The 18,407-nt window shown below is 45.4% G+C and overlaps 1 protein-coding gene across 7 annotated transcripts in view; it reads left to right on the forward strand.

Annotated features, from left to right (window-relative positions):
- The window catches only part of LOC309600677 (GON-4-like protein), a 31,288-nt gene that overhangs the window by 11,787 nt on the left and 1,094 nt on the right, over positions 1–18,407 (forward strand). For 4 of the 7 annotated variants that reach the window (XM_082333156.1, XM_082333157.1, XM_082333159.1 and 1 more), the window contains 17 exons: positions 2,200–2,398; positions 3,848–3,934; positions 4,466–4,637; positions 5,331–5,475; positions 5,650–5,800; positions 6,488–6,604; positions 8,609–10,348; positions 10,946–11,189; positions 12,175–12,356; positions 12,864–13,061; positions 13,624–13,767; positions 14,245–14,388; positions 14,695–14,814; positions 15,104–15,217; positions 15,708–15,915; positions 16,802–17,585; positions 18,055–18,157. In XM_082333156.1, the coding sequence (XP_082189282.1) occupies positions 2,200–2,398; positions 3,848–3,934; positions 4,466–4,637; positions 5,331–5,475; positions 5,650–5,800; positions 6,488–6,604; positions 8,609–10,348; positions 10,946–11,189; positions 12,175–12,356; positions 12,864–13,061; positions 13,624–13,767; positions 14,245–14,388; positions 14,695–14,814; positions 15,104–15,217; positions 15,708–15,915; positions 16,802–17,585; positions 18,055–18,157 (4,852 nt within the window). Of the gene's footprint in view, positions 1–2,199; positions 2,399–3,847; positions 3,935–4,465; positions 4,638–5,330; positions 5,476–5,649; positions 5,801–6,487; positions 6,605–8,608; positions 10,349–10,945; positions 11,190–12,174; positions 12,357–12,863; positions 13,062–13,623; positions 13,768–14,244; positions 14,391–14,694; positions 14,815–15,103; positions 15,218–15,707; positions 15,916–16,801; positions 17,586–18,054; positions 18,158–18,407 lie in introns of those variants that run through there. The other 3 variants (XM_082333160.1, XM_082333158.1, XR_014230449.1) reach the window with 3 other exon arrangements.

Below are 18,407 nucleotides of genomic sequence, written 5' to 3' on the forward strand. Positions count from 1 at the left end.
GTCGTAAAACTAAAAAAATAACAGCTCTGTTATGATAAAAAGCCTGTGGTTACCTGCGGCTGTACTAGGCCATCCACCAAAGAGAGAACGCCTTTTCAGCACGGGCCACTGTTTTGAAAGCTCTGAGCCCTTTTTATTTGTGAGATCGAACACTTGACCCTCTTTTTTCTGTCTGCCGCCTTTACTGATTGTGATGCATCTGAAGAAGATGACAACAACGCAGATGTAACTGTTCAGAAAGAGACAGCGAGAATGCCTGCACTGAAAGATTGGTGCTGGCTGCTCTGTATGATAGCCGAAAACAGCCGAGGCCTTTCAGAACGGTGATGTTTTCCAACAGGCCACCATCGCTAGTGGAGGATTCTGTTCCTGCTTCTTTGATCTCCGTGCTATATATCCTGTCCCTGGGTATTTAAATTGTGTTCATTTCTCAATTCCATCTGCATATCCCTCCTTTATTAGACTAATTCTTCTGAAAAAATTGCTTCGCTACCTGCTAAGTCACTTACTTCAGCTGTTAAACTCACGGTAGTTAGTGGAGCGGGATGTTGCATGACTGGCGAGGGTACTTGGCAGCGATGGGTAGAGAAACAGGGGATGCTGGGGTGTTGCTGCATATGTGATCGAAGCTATGTAAGGCCTGTGCAAAGAAGATCCCAACCTCAAAGCGACAGCCGCTCTAGCTCTCTTAAATCTTGCGCTTTACGCTGTGGTGGTGGGTGCACTGTTCTGAAATAATTTCAGAAAAATTATAGTGGTCTTGCCCTTTTTTTTAATTATTGTTAAGGGGAGGGGTGAGGTTCACTTATGGCCCTTACGTTATTTTGATGACCAGAAACACCTGAGGAGCTGGTTTGACCAAGTGGGTCACCTTAGCTTTTAAGTAAATAGCTTGGATCTAATGGTGGCCTTTTGTAAGGGAAAAGACTGCATAAGATAGCTGAGGCCTAGGTCTGAAATGACTGTGAAGTTTGGAAATTGGCTTCTGATGATTTTTGGTGTGGGTTATACTGGAAACAGTGCCTTGAAGAGGAAAGGGTCTAAAGCATTTCTTTCTAGGTAATAATACCGCTCTGCTTAACCGGTTACAGAAAGTGCGGTGTGAATGGTGTCTCCTTGTTAATGGGGCAGATCAGCTCAAGACCAAGCTGTATCTGTTTGGGAAAGGAGCTAAAATGAAGGCTGGGGTTCCTCCATGCTCCCTCTGGGATGAGCAGTACCAGGGTGGAGTGCAGCAAGTCTTAAACCAGCTACAGACTAAAAGCAGGGAAACTTTATGCTCTCTCTTATTATTTGCTTGCATTTGTCTTTGATAATGGCTGGTTGTATTCATTTTTCGTTGGTGGACAGGGTTTTTTTTATCTGTATACAGGATTCTTAAAGTTGTTTTCGGGCAAAATATCCATTTGCTAGGTTTATTATTTTTTACGATACCTTGCATTAGAAGCATCATGGAACAACTTTACTTACAGCTGGCTTCAGGCCTGTTACAGAAGTGAAGCTGATAACAAGCAGAAATCAGGATATTAACTGGTGTAGCTAAAATAAATAAAAATCTATCATAAGGCAGGAGATAACTGAAGCTGTTTTTGAAAGGATGGTAATATGTACATCCTCTTTTCTGCTACCGGAGTAGCTCTTATGATAGTATCAGCAGATGTCTACTAGAGCACTCTGCGTAAACTAGATAATACTTAATTTTTATTTTTTTTTTAAAGTAACAGCATTTGGGTCAGTGTGTGATCTTTCTGGAGACCCTCGTGGTAAAATGCCGCCCATAATACCTTGGGTTCAGACCTTGCCTGCTGATCTAAGTTAAATAGGATTGGTTCTAATGTATTTTGGATTATCTTAGATCCTGGCTGCTGTTGAGAGTATCTGAGCACTTGAGTGGAGCACACGTGGGATATGACTGGGAATGGTGGGCAAGACTGGTAACTGTCCTTGGAATAAGCAGTGGAAGCATTCCGTCCCAGAGCTGCAGCAGTGCTGTGGTAGATGAGAAGAGTTATTTATAACCCAGCTGTTTAAATAACTCTGTTTTTTCAAGTTGAAGTATACTGTCTAAAGTGTTGAGTAGTACAGGGATGATAGTTCTTAAACTGTGCATCCCACATACAGAGTAAAATATTCTCAATAAATGTGAATGTTCATTAAATCATATGCTTATTATAGTCTGGTCTGCCTGATCTCAAACAGATTTGAAGAGCCTCTGGCCAATTTACTGAACGAACAACACCGGACGGTGAAGGAACAACTTGAGCAGTTGAGAATGAAAAAGTCCTCGATCAAGCCACCACAAGAGACAGAAAAGTCAAAGCCTCAAAACGAGAAGCCTCTCCAGAGCCTTGTTCTGGACAGCATGCAAAGAAAGAGGCTCCAGCAGCAAATGCAGCAGGTAATAAAATGTTATCTGGTCCGACCTAATGAATATTTGGTGTGTGCCGCAGGGGGTGGGAAAGGCAGGGGTACAGCGAGCACTTTGGTGTGCTTCCTTAAAGAAATTAATTGAAAAAGCTACATTTGAAGCTAGGGCTTTAATGGGTGATATTTACAGGCCTGAGTCCACACTGGAAGACAATTTGAATGGAAGGCGCAAAGTAGAGCTTATTTCTTGGCTTCTGTATTGTTCTCATGTGCGATCGCTGCCTTGGCCATGTTTGAATTCTGACTGTATTCTGTCAAAATCCTCCGTTTTCACTAACTTCTTTATTACTCTCTGAGAATATTACTCTTGATGTAGTTTGGATTCTTTTTTTACTCCTCCCACCACACAAAACTGTGTAGAAATTCAGTTCGAACATTATAAAAGCTGTCAGCAGCATAGATGAGAAGCTGTACTTAGCAAATTTTTTTTTTCCATGTCCACACAAAGTTGAAGAGGACGACTTCTCAAAACCTGAAACTTAGCGTCAGCTTGATCTCACGAGGACAAAACGCACTGGTTTTGTGCGAACTCAATACAAGTCTTGCTGAGTAGTTGTTTATTATTGTCAGTCTCTCCTCTCTAGTAACGAGCGATAGGACGAGAGGGAACGGCCTCAAGCTGCGCCAAGGCAGGTTTAGGTTGGATATTAGGAAAAACTTCTTCACCGAAAGGGTGGTCAAGCATTGGAACAGGCTGCCCAGGGCAGGGGCTGAGTCTCCATCCCTGGAGGGATTTAAAGAACGGATAGACGTGGTGCTTGGGGACATGGTTTAGTGGTGGCCTTGGCAGCGATAGGTTAACGGTTGGACTCAATGATCTTAAGGGTCTTTTCCAACCTTAACGATTCTGTGATTCTATGATTATTCTGCGTACCTCGGTGTCATGTCGTGGTCTGCGGCAGCGAGGAAAGGACACAGACCCCTCAAACACAAGCTAAAGACACAGGTCTTGTGTTACATGTGTAGAGTAAACAACCTTCATTTTTCAGCTGCAAAGCAAGATGTCTGGTGTTTGTGTGCATACGGGGAGTTCTGATAGCTGAAGCCATTGTTTCTGAAGAAATACTGAAGTATTTAATTAGAAAAAAATATCCTTTCTGTATTGATCATTCCGGTATGAGACTTTGGCACAAAAGCTAGGAAGCTGCCCTTAGACTTAATTGAGGTGTTCAAAATGCCTGCCCTAAGATGATGTGTTCAAAATCTGTGTAATAAACTCCCTGCCAGTGGGTATTAAAGTTTCCCCTCAGTTTTCTGTTGCTTAAAAGTTTTTGGTTTTTGTTTGTTTTTTTTTTTTAAGTCAGAATGTGATTTTTGGGGTGCTCAGGGATATTTCTTGTGCCTCTGTACTTGTACTTTCCAGTTTCTTGGATTTCTGATAAACTGAAATAAACCCATTTGTCTGATTTTATTCTTCAAGCATGTTCAGCTTCTGACTCAAATCCATCTTCTTGCAAGTTCCAACCCTGCTTTAAGTTCAGAGGCCAGTACTACCAGGATGTTTTTGGTAAGGATACATCTAAAATCAGAGCTACATGAATTTTAGTGGTTGCTGGTCACCGGAGATATTTAGAGAGCTTAATTTATTTAATTGATCCCATTAAATTGAGCGGGACTACCACTCAATAAGGGAACGATGTTGTTAGCCTACTGTGAACATGCTCAGCACTTAGAGAAATGATTCACATTGTGCTGACTAATAACAGTGCTTTGAATTGGCATCTCTTTGTATTTTTTTATTATTTTCTTGGAAATACTGAAAACAAAGTTCAAAAAAATACAGCTGCTGTCGTTACTGAACAGTCTGTGACCTTGAAAGGTTCTGGAAAGTGGGGGAATTAAAGAAAAAAAAAAAGAAGAAGAAAAAATTCCTCTGTTCCTAGATTTGTAATGCTCAAAAATAAGACCTGCCTGTAATACTACTTTTTTATGCCTGTCACTTCACCAGCTGGTTTTTTTTTTTTCGTTACGTGTATTTGTGCTTTACCTTCCGTTTGAAGGCACGTTCTTTCATCTTGCTCCGTGTTTGACTTTGCAGAGCGAGCTCGGTAACTTTGCTCGAAGCTCTACGCTCCTTCGTCAGTCATTCACTCCGAAGTTTCAGACGATGTTCCAGCCGTGTAACTTGAAGGGAGCACTGCAGCTCATTGAAGATTTTCACGCCCAAGTCCAAGTTGACTGGAGCCCTCGCAAAGCCGTGAAGAAGAGCGGTGAGTATTTGAGAGAGAAGAGGTGGGAAAGCATTTACGGTGTGAGTGACTTCATGCTGTGCACCCTCCAGATGAGATATGGTTCAGGCTGCTGTTTGGAATGAAATTTTTATTTTTTTTTTTTAATTTTGTGAGGTATTTTTAGATAAAACCATCCACTTCATTGACTGCTTTTTTGCTTCTTAAACTTGCAACACAGTAAAGCGTGTAAAATGAGCTGTTGACTTTTGAGATCATAATCCTGCCGCTTATCGTTCTGCAGATGATGTTTTGAGCTGCAGAAGTCCATCAAGAAACTGGGAAACTGGAAGTAATTGTTCCAAATGCGTTGGTTAACGCACATCAAGGAAATATTCCCTTTGTTGGAGTATTTTAGTTAAAAAAAGCTCCAAACTGTTGGTTTCGAATATTTGGATTGTGATTTTTCTGCTACCTAGAGAGTGAACTCATGTGAAGTAAAGAGAGGTTTTTACAAGTGCTTTTTCATTATAGAGCAAAAGAAAAGATGGAAGGGGAAAGTAATGTGCTTAAGGGCCAACGCTAGGAAAGACGCACATTCTAAAAACCAGGGAGAAAGGCTCGCTCTTTTTGTAGTGAAGGGAGCAAAAGAAACGATGTTTTCAAGAAGTCAGTTGTGAAAAACATTATTTGTCCATGTATACATCTGTCCTTACCTGTTAATTCTTTTCACAGCCAATGAATTTCCATGTTTGCCAAAGCAAGTGGCATGGATTTTGGCAACAAGGAGAGTCTTTATGTATCCAGAGTTACTGCCAATATGTTCCTTGAAAGCAAACCCTCCCCGGGACAAGATTATCTTCACCAAGGCGGAGGACAAGTAGGTGCCTAGCATTATTGAAAAAAAAGCATACAAATGAGAGTTCTGTGTTAAGGAGAATTTCTAGGGCGCAAAATTTCGGGATGTCTGTGTATTGTGCAACAGCACATCCAAATAGCAATCTGCTGTACTGTCTTAAAGACTTTTTTTTCCTTTTCTCCCTCCTTCCTTCAGTTTATTAGCTTTAGGTTTGAAACATTTCGAAGGGACCGAATTTCCAAAGCCTTTGATCAGCAAGTATCTCTTGCCCACAAAAACTGCCCACCAGCTTACAGTACGAATCAAGAATCTCAATATGAATCGAGCCCCTGATAACATCATCAGAGTAAGTGATGCGTTCAGATCATGGTTTGGTGTTTTTCAGATTTGTCTGTCTGGTTGGTGTTTCTTACACGAGAAGAGATGTGCTGTTTGTTCCAAGGACCTTTTCGTATATGTGCTGACACTTTCTTAAAAAAAAAGTCATCCTTTTGTTAGCATTGAGGATTTCTTCAAAAAGACCTTAGCCTCCGTACTTTGCAAGTACTTATATTACTATTTTGACTCTTTAGAGCCCAGCACTTGCAGACAGTCCTAGTACAACTCTGGCTTCAGTAATCCTGACAAATTCATAGAAATAAACTTTGAGTAGTGAAGCTTAACAGAAGCGCTGTCTCCAGTCAGGCTGAAGGCCCAGCTGGCCCAGCATCCTGTCCCATAAGCTGAGGGCCACTGCCGAAGAGAGAATAAGAACCAGAAACGCTTAAAGCAAGTACACCTGCACAGCTGCTAGAACTTCATGCTTGCTTTTGAGAGAAACCAAGAGAGCAGCGAGCTCTTGTTCAGCCCTTATTATTCTTTTTTTTTTAATATTTCTGTGGGTAGCACCTTATTAAAGTAGTAATGATGAGAATTGCTTAATTCACATGAACACTTTTACAGAGCACAGTCCTTATCCTGCATCCCAGCAGTTACTGGGCAGGTGGTGTGACCACAGTCATCTTGTCTTGCATTCTCTCCTGTCCCCACGTAGTACTACAAAAAGACAAAACAGTTGCCCATTCTGTTCAAGTGCTGTGAGGAAATCCAGCCTAATGAGTGGAAGCCACCTGTGGAGAGAGAAGAACATCGCCTGCCATTTTGGCTAAAGGTAGTTTCTGTTATTCTTCATCCAGCGTAACAGGTTTTTGTTGTTGGTTGGTTGATTGGGGGCGTTGTTCGTGGTGTTTTTCTTTTTCTTTGTAGCCTAGGTCCAGAGTAAGTTGTTTGCTTAGCCTACAGCTCTGAAGTCAAAAGGTAGTCTGGTTGTATTGCATGGGAGCCTGAGTCTACCTAGTAAACATAGCAAGAACAGTAGTACTTAGCAAACTGAAGCAGAATCACAGAATCATTTGGGTTGGAAAAGACCTTTAAGATCATCAAGTCCAACCATTAACCCAGCACTGCCAAGGCCACCACTAACCCATGTCCCCAAGCACCACATCTCCCCGGCTTTTAAATACCCCCAGGGGTGGGGACTCAGCCCCTGCCCTGGGCAGCCTGGGCCAGGCCCTGACAGCCCTTTGGGGGAAGGAATGTTCCCTGATACCCAACCCAACCCTGCCCTGGCGCAGCTTGAGGCCGTTCCCTCTCGTCCCATCGCTTGTTCCTGGGGAGCAGAGACCGACCCCCCCGGCTCCAGCCTCCTTTCAGGCCGTTGCAGAGAGCGATGAGGGCTCCCCTCAGCCTCCTCTTCTCCAGGCTGAGCCCCCCCAGCTCCCCCAGCCGCTCCTCCCCAGCCTTGTGCTCCAGCCCCTGCCCCAGCCTCGCTGCCCTGCTCTGGCCACGCTCCAGCCCCTCCATGGCCGCCTTGGGGTGCGGGGCCCAGCGCTGAGCACAGCATTCGAGGGGCGGCCTCACCAGTGCCCAGCACAGGGGCACCATCCCTGCCCTGCTCCTGCTGGCCACACCATTCCTGACACAAGCCAGGGTGCCACTGGCCCTCTTGGCCACCTGGGCACCCTGCTGGCTCATGTCCAGCGGCTGCCGACCAGCACCCCCAGGCCCCTTCCCGCCGGGCAGCTCCCAGCCGCTCTCCCCACGCCTGCAGCGGTGCCTGGGGTTGCTGTGCCCCCAGGGCAGGACCTGGCCCTCAGCCTGGCTGCCCCTCACCCTGGGGCCTGGGCCATTGCCCCGGCCTGGCCAGGGCCCTCTGCAGAGCCTCCCTCCCTCAGCAGATCAGCGCTCCCGCCCGACTGGGTGCCCTCTGCAAACCGACTGAGGGTGCCCTCCATCCCCTCCTCCAGGTCATCGATAAAGATATTGAACAGAACTGGAATATTGAAAGTATTAGACACTGCTCTGGGTGCTCGCCTGCCCAGCTGCAGCACGTGATTGAAGTTATCGGGGACATACAGCGTTTGTTGTCACGTCCTTGTTTTGCTACGTGGGTGTATTTCTGATGGCTCTGGTTTGATGTGTTGATTTTGTTATTTGGCTTTGTTAATTGTTAATCAACATAGTCTTACCCTTGCCTTATGGTTAGCAGTGTTGCCATCTTTCCCGCTGTATTACAGCCATGAGACGGCGTGTTCTTCCCCGTTAAAACCTCACCTTCGAAGAGGAAGGAGGCAATCTGGGGGGTTGGGGTGGGGTTTTTTAAGGTTATTTTCACCTGCAGCGTGGCTGTGATTTTTGTTATACCCAAATGTCTCATGCTTTGCAAGGATTCTTTCTCTGAGATTCTTTGCACAAGGAAAACAAAGTTGGAGGCACAGTGCCCATGCCTGCGAGTCAGTCAGGGACGACTGTGTCTGAGGAAAGAATTAGACTCGGATGCCATGAAATCCAGTTTCTTAATTGCCTATTGTATTTCGTTGTGCCAGTGACGCTTCCTTCCCACAAAATCTTGTATTTACTAAAGGAAGCTTTATAAAGCAATTCAGTTCTGTTGTTTCTTTCAGGCTCTTGGATTCTTTTGAAGGCTTTGAAGTAAAACTCGTGAATATAAAGTAATATACAGTAAATATAAAGTAATATACAGTAGTATAAAGTAAATAAAACCCACTTTACTTTTAGAAGCAAGTTGCTGGCTGTCGCCTTCTGTGCTGCTGTTTGAAGGCGGTAATAGAGGAATGGCCTACGGACTGGACTAATAAACTCTTGTTCCCTTTAGGCAAGCTTGCCCTCCATTCAGGGGGAGCTGAAGCAATTAGCAGAAGATGCCAGGGAGATGCCAGGTTCACCTGATGCAGAATCTGTCTTTTTGGGGACAGGAAAGGAAACTTCAGACACAGAATATGATGAAAAATACCCTCTACTCATGCCAAAGGGACTAGTACTGACCTTAAAGCCCCTTGCCAATCGATTCTCTAGGAGAGCATGGAGGAGGCAGAGGTCTTCGGCTCTGAAGCCTGTCCTCATTCGACCGAGTCCTTGTCTGCAGCCCAATTCCAACGCTATTAACATCCAGAAAACTGTGAAGTTGTCCCAGTCAGAAGCTCCTCCCAGCAAGGTTATGGTTCAGATTCCTCGGCTTATCCAGCCAGCTACAGTTATGCAGACGGTGCCGGGAGTGCAGCCTTTGAACGTTCCAGCGGTGGTAGGAAGTGGGGATGGCTTGGAATTTCAGAACGTGCTCTCCACTTCGCATTCGGACTCCAGACAAGCTTTCTCAGCTGCTGTAGCACCAGCTCTAGTGTCCTCAAATCCAGTAACTTTTCAGCCAAAACTGATGTTGCCAGCTTTGGCCGGAGCAAAAATACGCAAACCTTGTGTTCGCAAGGGCTACCAAAAGAAAAAAGGGACAAAATCTGCCCCGCCGATGAAGACTTCACCCTTGATTCAGCCATCTCCTGTCATCCTTACTGTTCCTGCTACCACAGTGAAAGTGGTTAATATAGGCAATGGTTGCAATATGATTCAGCCCATAAATACAACAGTTGGTAGAGGCACTCAGGCTATTCCAGTTACAACCTTATTGGTAAATCCATCCACTTTCCCGTGTCCCTTAAATCAGCCTCTAGTGACTTCTTCAATCCCTTCGTTGATCGTCTCTCCTAACCCTGTTGGTCTTTCTGCATCATCCGTTGGTGAAAATGAAGAACAGCTGAATCTGGTGCCTTCCTGCCCTGCTGGAAACAACAAAAACACCTATCCCGCAGTGGAGCCCAAGGTTGAACCCCCAGAGCTGTACGTTTCATGCCCCGCGGTCTCCCCCAAGGAGGAGCGTAGTACAAATCCTGCCACTTCAAATAACGGCGGTCAGGAAAACGTAAATAAGAGTGACTGCTGTAGCTGGACGGTGGTAGAAGGAGACGAGAACGCTTCAGAGCCATTGTCTGTGGAGCTTTTGCCTCACTTAGAAGATCCAGATGAAACGGTGAAAATTGAGCCTGAAGATTCAAATGATGCTACCAAGGAAGGAAATCCAGTACGGAAGAGGGATCTTGTATGTGCTGATGTGAAGGAGGAATTCATGCTGGATCTTGGCCAGGAGCTGAACATGGAGGCTGCGTGTTCATGTTCGAATGACCTGAAAGAAATTAAAAAGGAACATACTTCATGTGACGAGAAGGGAGAAGAAGAACGACGGGCTTTGCAGTCATCTCCCCACGGTGAACAGCAGATGGATGCGGGTGTTGTTGCTGGACCACAAGTAAGCAGTGAGTCTCCAAAGAATCTTTCGTATACAGCAGATGTTGAGGCAGAATTTAGTAGTCCACTAGGAAGACCAGAGGATTCATCCAGTATAGATGGCCAGTCTGTTGGGACACCAGCTGGCCCTGAAGCTGGAGGAGAGAGAGAAGGACAAGAAGAGGAGGAAGAAGATGACTTTGATGATTTTACACAAGATGAGGATGAAGAAATGTCATCAGCCTCAGAAGAATCTATTCTTTCAGTGCCAGAACTTCAGGTAAAAGCAAACAGAACTTAAAAAAACTTGCTAATGACAAATATCGGTGTCCTGAAGCACCCTAGTGGGGTCAGGGCAAATCACAATTTGACTCCAGTTGGAAAGCTGGACTGTTAACTGTATAATAGCACGGTATTGGGCTGTTTTACCGAGAAGTTGGACACCATGTTTTTCTGAGCAGATTTTAAGTCCAAGCTAAAGGAATGTCTTGCAAATACGCAGATTTAAATTCTGCGGAGTTGTAAGGACTGCCTCAACCGAGGCTGTTCTTTAGTAAGAAGTACTTGAAGTGAAAATTATTTTCCCGGTCACAATTCCAGCAAGCCTTTAAGAACTGAGAGGATCATTAAGGCATCCCGTCTATCTTAAGGCTTTTATAAGTGGCAGATTCTGAAATTTAATTTTGCGTGCAATACAAAAATAGGCAGTTCTGGTTGTCGTTGAATTCTGTGCCTTCAGTAGAATCCTCTAGTTGGTCAGATGTCGATCTGTGAAATTGGCTGTTAGAGCTGTGACGGAGTGAGCTAGTTGCTGCATGCCATTAAAACAAACACTAAAAGAAAACAATGTGAGGAGTTTTTGTTGTTGCTTTCTAAGGAGACAATGGAAAAACTTACTTGGCTTGCAACAGAGAGACGTTTAAGCCAAGAAGGAGATTCTGAAGAAGAGAATTCCCAGGAAGAGAACTCTGAGCCTGAGGAAGAGGAGGAGGAGGAAGGGGAAGGAATAGAGAGTTTACAGAAAGACGATGAAATATGTGGAGACACATCAGAGGAACCGAAATCCGCCTTCCCGTTGACAAAGGCGGCCCCGCAGGTGGAAGCCCACAGAATGCCAGCAGGTGAGTCCCGTGGGCTTCTTTCGACACAGGGCGTGGGGAAACAGAGCTGCTCTCTGCATTAAAAGCAAAACCATGGGGAAACGGTCACTGGGTTTGATTTCACGTAGCGTATCTGGGCTTAGAGATGCATTCCATCTGGAAATTAAATTTTGCAACACAGTCACAATCTTGTAAAAACAGTTTTTACCATAGAAGCCCTTGTGCATTGGAGCCGAGTGTCTTTAGTCCATTCTAATGCATTTATGTTTCGAAAATTTGCAGACACAAGATCTGTGGTTTGTGTCAGCTAATACCCAGTACCTCGATAAGAACAATATTAAATAGTCAAACCTTTGCTAAATTGAACTTTGCATTATAAGGTCATGTTAGGGAAAAAGAAATGAAACAAAATAATACCTTAACAGAATATAGCAAGCGGTGGATGAATTTGAGCAGTGAACTTTGAGGAGGTGGACCTCAGCCCGTTAGACCAACAGATTCCTAATCTAAAGACATTACAGTCTCGATGTAGCAACTCTTGGTACACCATTGCATTCGCTATTATGTGACACCGGTTATTTATCTGTGATGTTAACTCTGTTCATGTAAGTAATAAGCTCAAAGGATGATTTGCCAGCGTTACGGCCGGCCCTGATGCTCCTATTGCATCTCTGTTCACCTGCTATGATTTTTCTGCCCCTGGTATGCAGTAGATGTATTTATTGGTAGATCGCTAGCTGAGTAACGGCTAGGATGGGTTTGTTGCTATATCCAGAGATTTTTCCTGTCAGATGCTATGAAAATAGCCAATTTAAAATATGTTAGCCAGCCTGACTAATGAAAAGGCTATTGCTCATACACTTACAGGAGAGCGTAAACAGTTAACTCATCACTAGCTCTGAAAACCTACTTCTCTGTTGCAATATTGGTCTAGGAGAGTAGTTGTCTGCCAGCCCAGGGAACATGTGGAAAATTCCTGTACAACTTGCTGTGTGCTTCTTCACAGGAGAAAACATGAAAGCCCCTGGGAAGAACAGGAGCTCCCACAGAACCAGAAATAAGAGGGGACGGGCTCGTGCTAGCAAAGATACATCTAAGCTGCTGCTCTTGTACGATGAAGACATCCTGGAGAGAGATCCCCTGCGGGAGCAGAAGGATCTGGCGTTTGCACAAGCCTATCTAACCAGGGTAAGCCAGGCCAGTGTGGAACCCAGACACAGGAACGTCAGACGCTTTGAGTCCTCTAACATGGCTCACGGCTGAGCCACACAACTGCCAGTTCTAACTGGGTGTACTGGATCTGGTGGCGATGGAGTTATCTTTCTTCATAGCACCCCACGTGGTGGTCCGTCACTTCTTAAGTGGTCTCTGTCTCGATCTATGAGTCTTCTTGCTTTTGCTCTTCCTCTTCCCTGCCCTGTCCCGTCTGGGGGAGGTGGGGAGTGAGCGAGTGGCTGCTGGCTGCAGTCAGTCCGCAACACCGGGCCTCTTCGTTTCAGCATTTCATAGTCTCGGATTTGGTCCCATCTTTCTTGTTAGCAGTTCAAATTTATCTTTAAGGAAGAGACTTGGTTGGCTCAACAAAACTGGAAGCACTGTGTAAATTCTGAGTAGCAAGAGATCAAAGATTTCTAAATTAACTCATTTTCTTCCTGGCTGTTACGGAGTCCTGTAAGGGTCTGTTGCTCTTTCCAGGTGCGTGAAGCCTTGCAGCATGTTCCTGGAAAGTATGAAGACTTTCTTCGCGTTATCTATGAGTTTGAGATTAGCACGGACAAGCGAACAGCTGTGGATCTCTATTCCACTTTGCAGAAACTGTTGCATGACTGGCCACAGTTGCTCACAGATTTTGCCGCCTTTCTTTTACCAGAACAAGCTTTGGAGTGTGGACTGGTAGGTAGAATAAAAGGAGGAGACCGGATTTTAAGCAGACAATGGGAATGCTTGTGGGAGTGAAAGAATAAGGAGCTCTTCCTAGGGCAAGAAAGGTCAACAGCTGGTAAATCATTTGCTTACCTTGCTGTTTTATTAATCAGAATTGAAAAGTCTAGTGTTTGTTTTAAGTCTCATACTAAATATTACTGTGGAGAATCGGCCTTTCCCAGTCACATTGCAGAACCTGACTGCAGAGACAACGTGCAGATGCAGCAAGTGGAATGGTTCCCTTGTCTCACAAACCAGCCTTCCACTTTGTAAGGTAGAGGTTTTCACCCGTTACATTCGTTCTGGATTTTCCTATCTTGCATGCATATGGTCAAAGCAAAACTTTATAGCTCACGTTGATTATACAAAGTTCTGTTTCTCTTCCTCCACCTCTTCCCAGTTTTGCAATGGGTGTCAGTACAAATGGAAAGCAAAGAGCAAGATGGGCATTTTATAGCTTGCTTTAAGCCAACTAGAGATGCTTGGAAATATATTGCTGAACGTGAGGGGTGAATCTTTTTCTTTTGGTCAGTTTGAAGAGCAGCAAGCATTTGAAAAAAGCCGGAAGTTCCTCAGGCAGCTGGAGATTTGTTTTGCTGAAAATCCTGCCCACCATCAAAAGATCATCAAAGTGCTGCAGAGTTGTGCAGACTGCCTCCCCCAGGAGATTGCAGAGGTAATCGGGCATCCAGGTACCTCCTTCGCTCAGAGCCCCCGAGAGCGCAGTTAGCCGGCCTGCTTCCCTGCTCCCAGTGCTGCTCTTTGCGACCACGAGACTTCAGCAAGTGCCATCTCCCTCGGGGGGGTGCGGTGGAGAATTGAAGCTGCCTCTTCAAGAGGCTTTACAATTAACTGGCTTGTGTGAGTCTCCTCTCCTACCTCCACCTTGCTTTTATCATCTTGCAGGTGAAATTTTAGCTTAGTGCCTCCTACAGAGTCTGCCTAGAATTTTGGAGGGATGTTTCTATGCTAATTTGACAGCTGGATGTGGAATAATCTCAAAATATTCATGAAGTAGTACCAATGCAAGCATAAACTTCCATGTTGGAGGTCTAATAAGCCTTGATGTTCCACTTGCTTTGAGAAATCCTTCTGAGGAGAATGTGACGACATGGAATGAAACACTCATTGTCTCTGGCTTGCTCTCTTTCAGCTGAAGACCCAAATGTGGCAACTGTTGAAAGGACATGACCACTTGCAGGATGAGTTCTCCATTTTCTTTGATCACTTACGGCCCTCAGCCAGCCGCATGGGAGATTTTGAGGAGATCAACTGGACGGAAGAGAAGGAATATGAGGTGTAGTAATCTTTTCCCCAAGACCAGAAAAGATAAAAGCAGAGATAGTAGACTTGTTTGAGCTTGAAGGACTCAAATTGAGGCTGCGTTTCCAAGAGTGAGGGAAGCAGCAGGCTGGGATAGCTGTTGGTAGACTGAAGCAAACTTTACAATTTTTTTTATGGCATTTATGTCTTTTGTGACATAATTGAACTTGTGATGTCCTGGAACTGACCTTGATATTCAGAAGTTCATGGGGTACATGAAGTTTGGTCTGCTGAAGAGCTATCACAATAGAGGAGTTTTTGTGTGGTTTTTTTTTTTTAGTTCGATGGGTTTGAAGAGGTGTCTCTGCCAGATGTAGAAGAGGAGGATGAACCGCCCAAGATTCATGCAGCCTCAAAAAATAAGAAGCGGAAAGAGATTGGAGGCCAGAACAACGACAAGGTAGGCCTGGGAGATCTCACTAGGCTGCATATCTGGACTCTGAACAAACGCATGCCCGTGAGGATAAATGTGTCTTAGAGAGACATGACAACAGCCTAAAGAGATTTGAAGAAAGGGGATTGAAATGTTTCCATTGTGCTTTGCTTGCTAGCGGCGTAATCGCTTTAGTTCCCCGAGCGTGCGCAGGGAGCCGCTCGGCCCGTCCTGGCTCCCGCGAGGGTGAACCTTCCCCTGACTGTCATCTTTGTGTACCATGCACGTTTGTCAGCTGGAGTATGTCTGTTTCCAGGAGGTCGAGTGGGTAGATGGGATGAAGGAATGTTCATGTTCCTGCCATGAAGGGAGTAGCGATCTCAAGCTAAAGAAAAGCAAAAGGAGGACCTGCAGCCATTGTAGTAGTAAGGTTAGTTGATAGGCCAAGTCATTGGAGTGGTGAGTGGAAAGTAGAGTCCTGCCAAGAGTCCCCCTGTTGCGATGATCTGTCCAGCCTCGGGCCTCATGTCTCCAAAATAACGTGTTGAGGAAGAAAGTAAATCGAAAGATGACCGTGGCGTCTCCCTCTTCAGAGCTCTGACTGCACGACCTGGCCTTCCCCTGTCTATCTCCTGCTCACTTTCTACTGCCCCTCCTTGCTATGCTGAACAGTGTTAATTCTGATATTTGTTTGAGTTAAGAATAAGCTTTTTTTAGTGGAAGATGCTTGTGTGGCCACTGTGTGAAAAGAACCGTGCCTGTTCATCCTAATAAAAAAGATTCAGCTTTCGGAATGCAAATGTATTGCCAGACCGAAGCCTTTGTTAGGGTCAAGGAACGCTTTGGAAGCAAAGGCCGAGGTGTTAGGTTTGGATCGATATACCACATCTGTGATTGTGTGCCTATGTGTTGATTTGCAGGTGTGTGAAAACAAATTTTATAAAAATAGAGATTCTCAAGAGCTGACTGCGAGCCTTGTTCAACAAGAATCAAGTCCTCGGCCTGAAGGGAAGGATTCTGGAATGTCTAAGGAACCTGCAGAAGAAAGCCTGGAGAACAGAGATGAGGGAGAGGATGTCCAGAGCAGAACAAAAACCCTGCCTAGGAGAGTGGACTCTCTGGCTTCAGGTATGTGAGTCTGGTGTACAGACAGGCGTATCGCTCCTCTCCAAACTGGTTCACACACGTGAAAATAGGTATAGGACTTTCTAATGCAAATTTATTGAGGTCAAGAGAACTTCTGATAATCTCTTTTCATTTTTTTTCCTTGTGTTCATCCACTCTGGGTGCTCTAAACATGCCTCTATCCAGAGCGTGTCCTTTGAAAAAAAGCTTTCCTGACTAGAGAAATATTCTCCCCTTTTCAGAATGATTGGTCCATTTAAGCTTCTCTTGCTAGCATACTTATTTGGTTCCCAGTACTACCAATCCATGATACTGGTGTTTTTTCCAGTTTTCATTTCAGCCCAGCAATTCAAAATCACCACCCCTCTAATCTCCCTTTAAATGATCTCCTTCGTGTTACTTGGTTCTCCTTCAGTCTGGTACAGACAAGGGGAGACATGATTATTGCAGGATAAACAACCCAAAAGAGATCTCCTCCTTCCAGTAACCACGTCTCGGTTAATCCTACTGTTGGAGCTGATGCGCCGGTTAAATACAGCGCTTTAAATGTAATGCAACTGATGTCTCGTTTGTACTGGTTTGTAAATGGGGTGCCAAGAGCAGCAGTGAATTGAGAATTTTGGTCTGGGCGATGCTTTTCCATGTGTTCATCACTTCTTCGCAGAGCAGCTGATTGCAGTAACCCACAGTGGTGAAGCAAGGTGACTGCTTGGAGGTACAGGATGGGTAAACTGCAGATAGAATTACCAAGCTGCTCCCAAACTGTGTTCTTATTTACAGCGTTATGCTCTAGAATAAAAAAAAAAATCTCTTAAAAAGTAAATGAATAAAGCCTCCAGAAGTTGTTCTTACTAACAGCTAGTCTGAACTTGTTTGGGTTTCTTATCAGGATCTCACCTGGAAGTAAAGATTGTCTCCAGCAGACACACAGCTTCTGAGAAAGCTGCGCTGCCCGATAACCGGGTCCAAGAAGGGGCCAGTGCTGCTGTGAATACTGCGAAGGACAGTGACTCTGCTGGCCCTGGCCCCAGGGGGGCACAGCTGCAAAAAGCTCCTCTAAAACTACCTCAAGAAACCAAAGACTGCCCTTGCGCTGGGGGAGGTGAGGGACTAAACCAGCAACGGCAAGGAAGTGCAGACGCTTCCCTTGGGCTGAGCAGAGATCTGCTGCCGTCTGCTCGGTCTGCTACAGTAAAAGGTTTAACGGGACCCGGCTCCTCGTCTGGAAAGAGTTCGTGTCAGACTGAAGGGCTTCATTCCGATTCCTCAGATAAGCTCGCTGCCTTTGGTCATGCTCCAAAATTAGGTGTGAAAGAATTTGAGGGGCCGCCTTTGCCTCTGGAAGGAAAACCTGAAGCAAAGCAGGGCTGGGTAACACCGGGTAGAAAACCAGCACTGGGTAAGAGCTGCAGCTCCCAGTCCCCCAATAACCGCGGTTTGGAAGCAGATGATACGGGCTGCACTGGAAATCCTCCTGAGAGCAGATCAAAGTCAAATGCAAACAACTGCTTCCAGGTGCGTCAGTATTCTGAGCAGCTAGAATACCGAGTGGCTGCTGCCTCCCTGGGGCAAAAGGAAGAGGAGCAGCAACAGCAGCGAGTCACAGAAGCAACCGTGTGTGCCAAGAACAGCAAAGTCAGCTCGACGGGGGAGAAGGTTGTCCTCTGGACCAGGTACGTCTGCCTGAGCCGCGTCTTGCATCCTTCGTGCATTCAGTACTGGGCTTTGGCTTTCGTATTACCAAGTATCCTTCATTTTCATTTTGTATTCTCATCTTCCAATGTCTTCTGCCCCTTCCCTTTGAATATTCCTGCCTTGTTTCCTTTAACCACAGTCCGTCATAGCTGCCACCTTGGTCCCATGAGAAATGCTGTCTGCTCGTGGCAGTGTAATTGTTTTAGTACTTCAGGCTAGGAAAGAATATTTTTTCTCTTTCAAAAAGCTTAAAAATAGGCTAAATGCAGCCCTGCTCCGAGGTGCATCTTGTGATTGGTGACGGTGGTAGTAGGCAAGGAGCAAGCCCGTGGGACTTGCTCCAAGATTGCTGTCCTCACCCGGGAAGAGGCCTCTCGGGCTCGCGCTGGCTGCAGCACGTCGGCGCTTGGTTTTGGCGGCTTTCATAGCTATTGTACCCCCTTGCAGGGAGGCCGACAGAGTCATCCTTACCACCTGTCAGGAGAAAGGAGCCCATCTGGAAACCTTCCAGGCCATCTCGCAGAAACTGGGCAACAAGACTGCTAGCGAGGTGAGGGGTTGGCGCGGAAACGCTTGCATCTGCTATGGCGAATGGGGAAAGGGAAAGGAAGATGGAGGTTTGCTGTCACAGCAGCCTCCCAAACTGAACTTTAACTTGCTGCTGCATCAGAGAAAACTAATCCTAATTGCAAATAAAAAAACCAAAACAAGCTCTGATCTGTTCTGGTGGAGCCAAAAATCGCAACTGCTGTGGCCTTTCTCACGTTGCCATTGCTACTCTGGCCTTGTATTTGGTACCA

The sequence above is a fragment of the Platalea leucorodia genome (assembly GCF_965183815.1).
Source record: "Platalea leucorodia genome assembly, chromosome: 24".
Lineage (NCBI taxonomy): Eukaryota > Metazoa > Chordata > Aves > Pelecaniformes > Threskiornithidae > Platalea > Platalea leucorodia.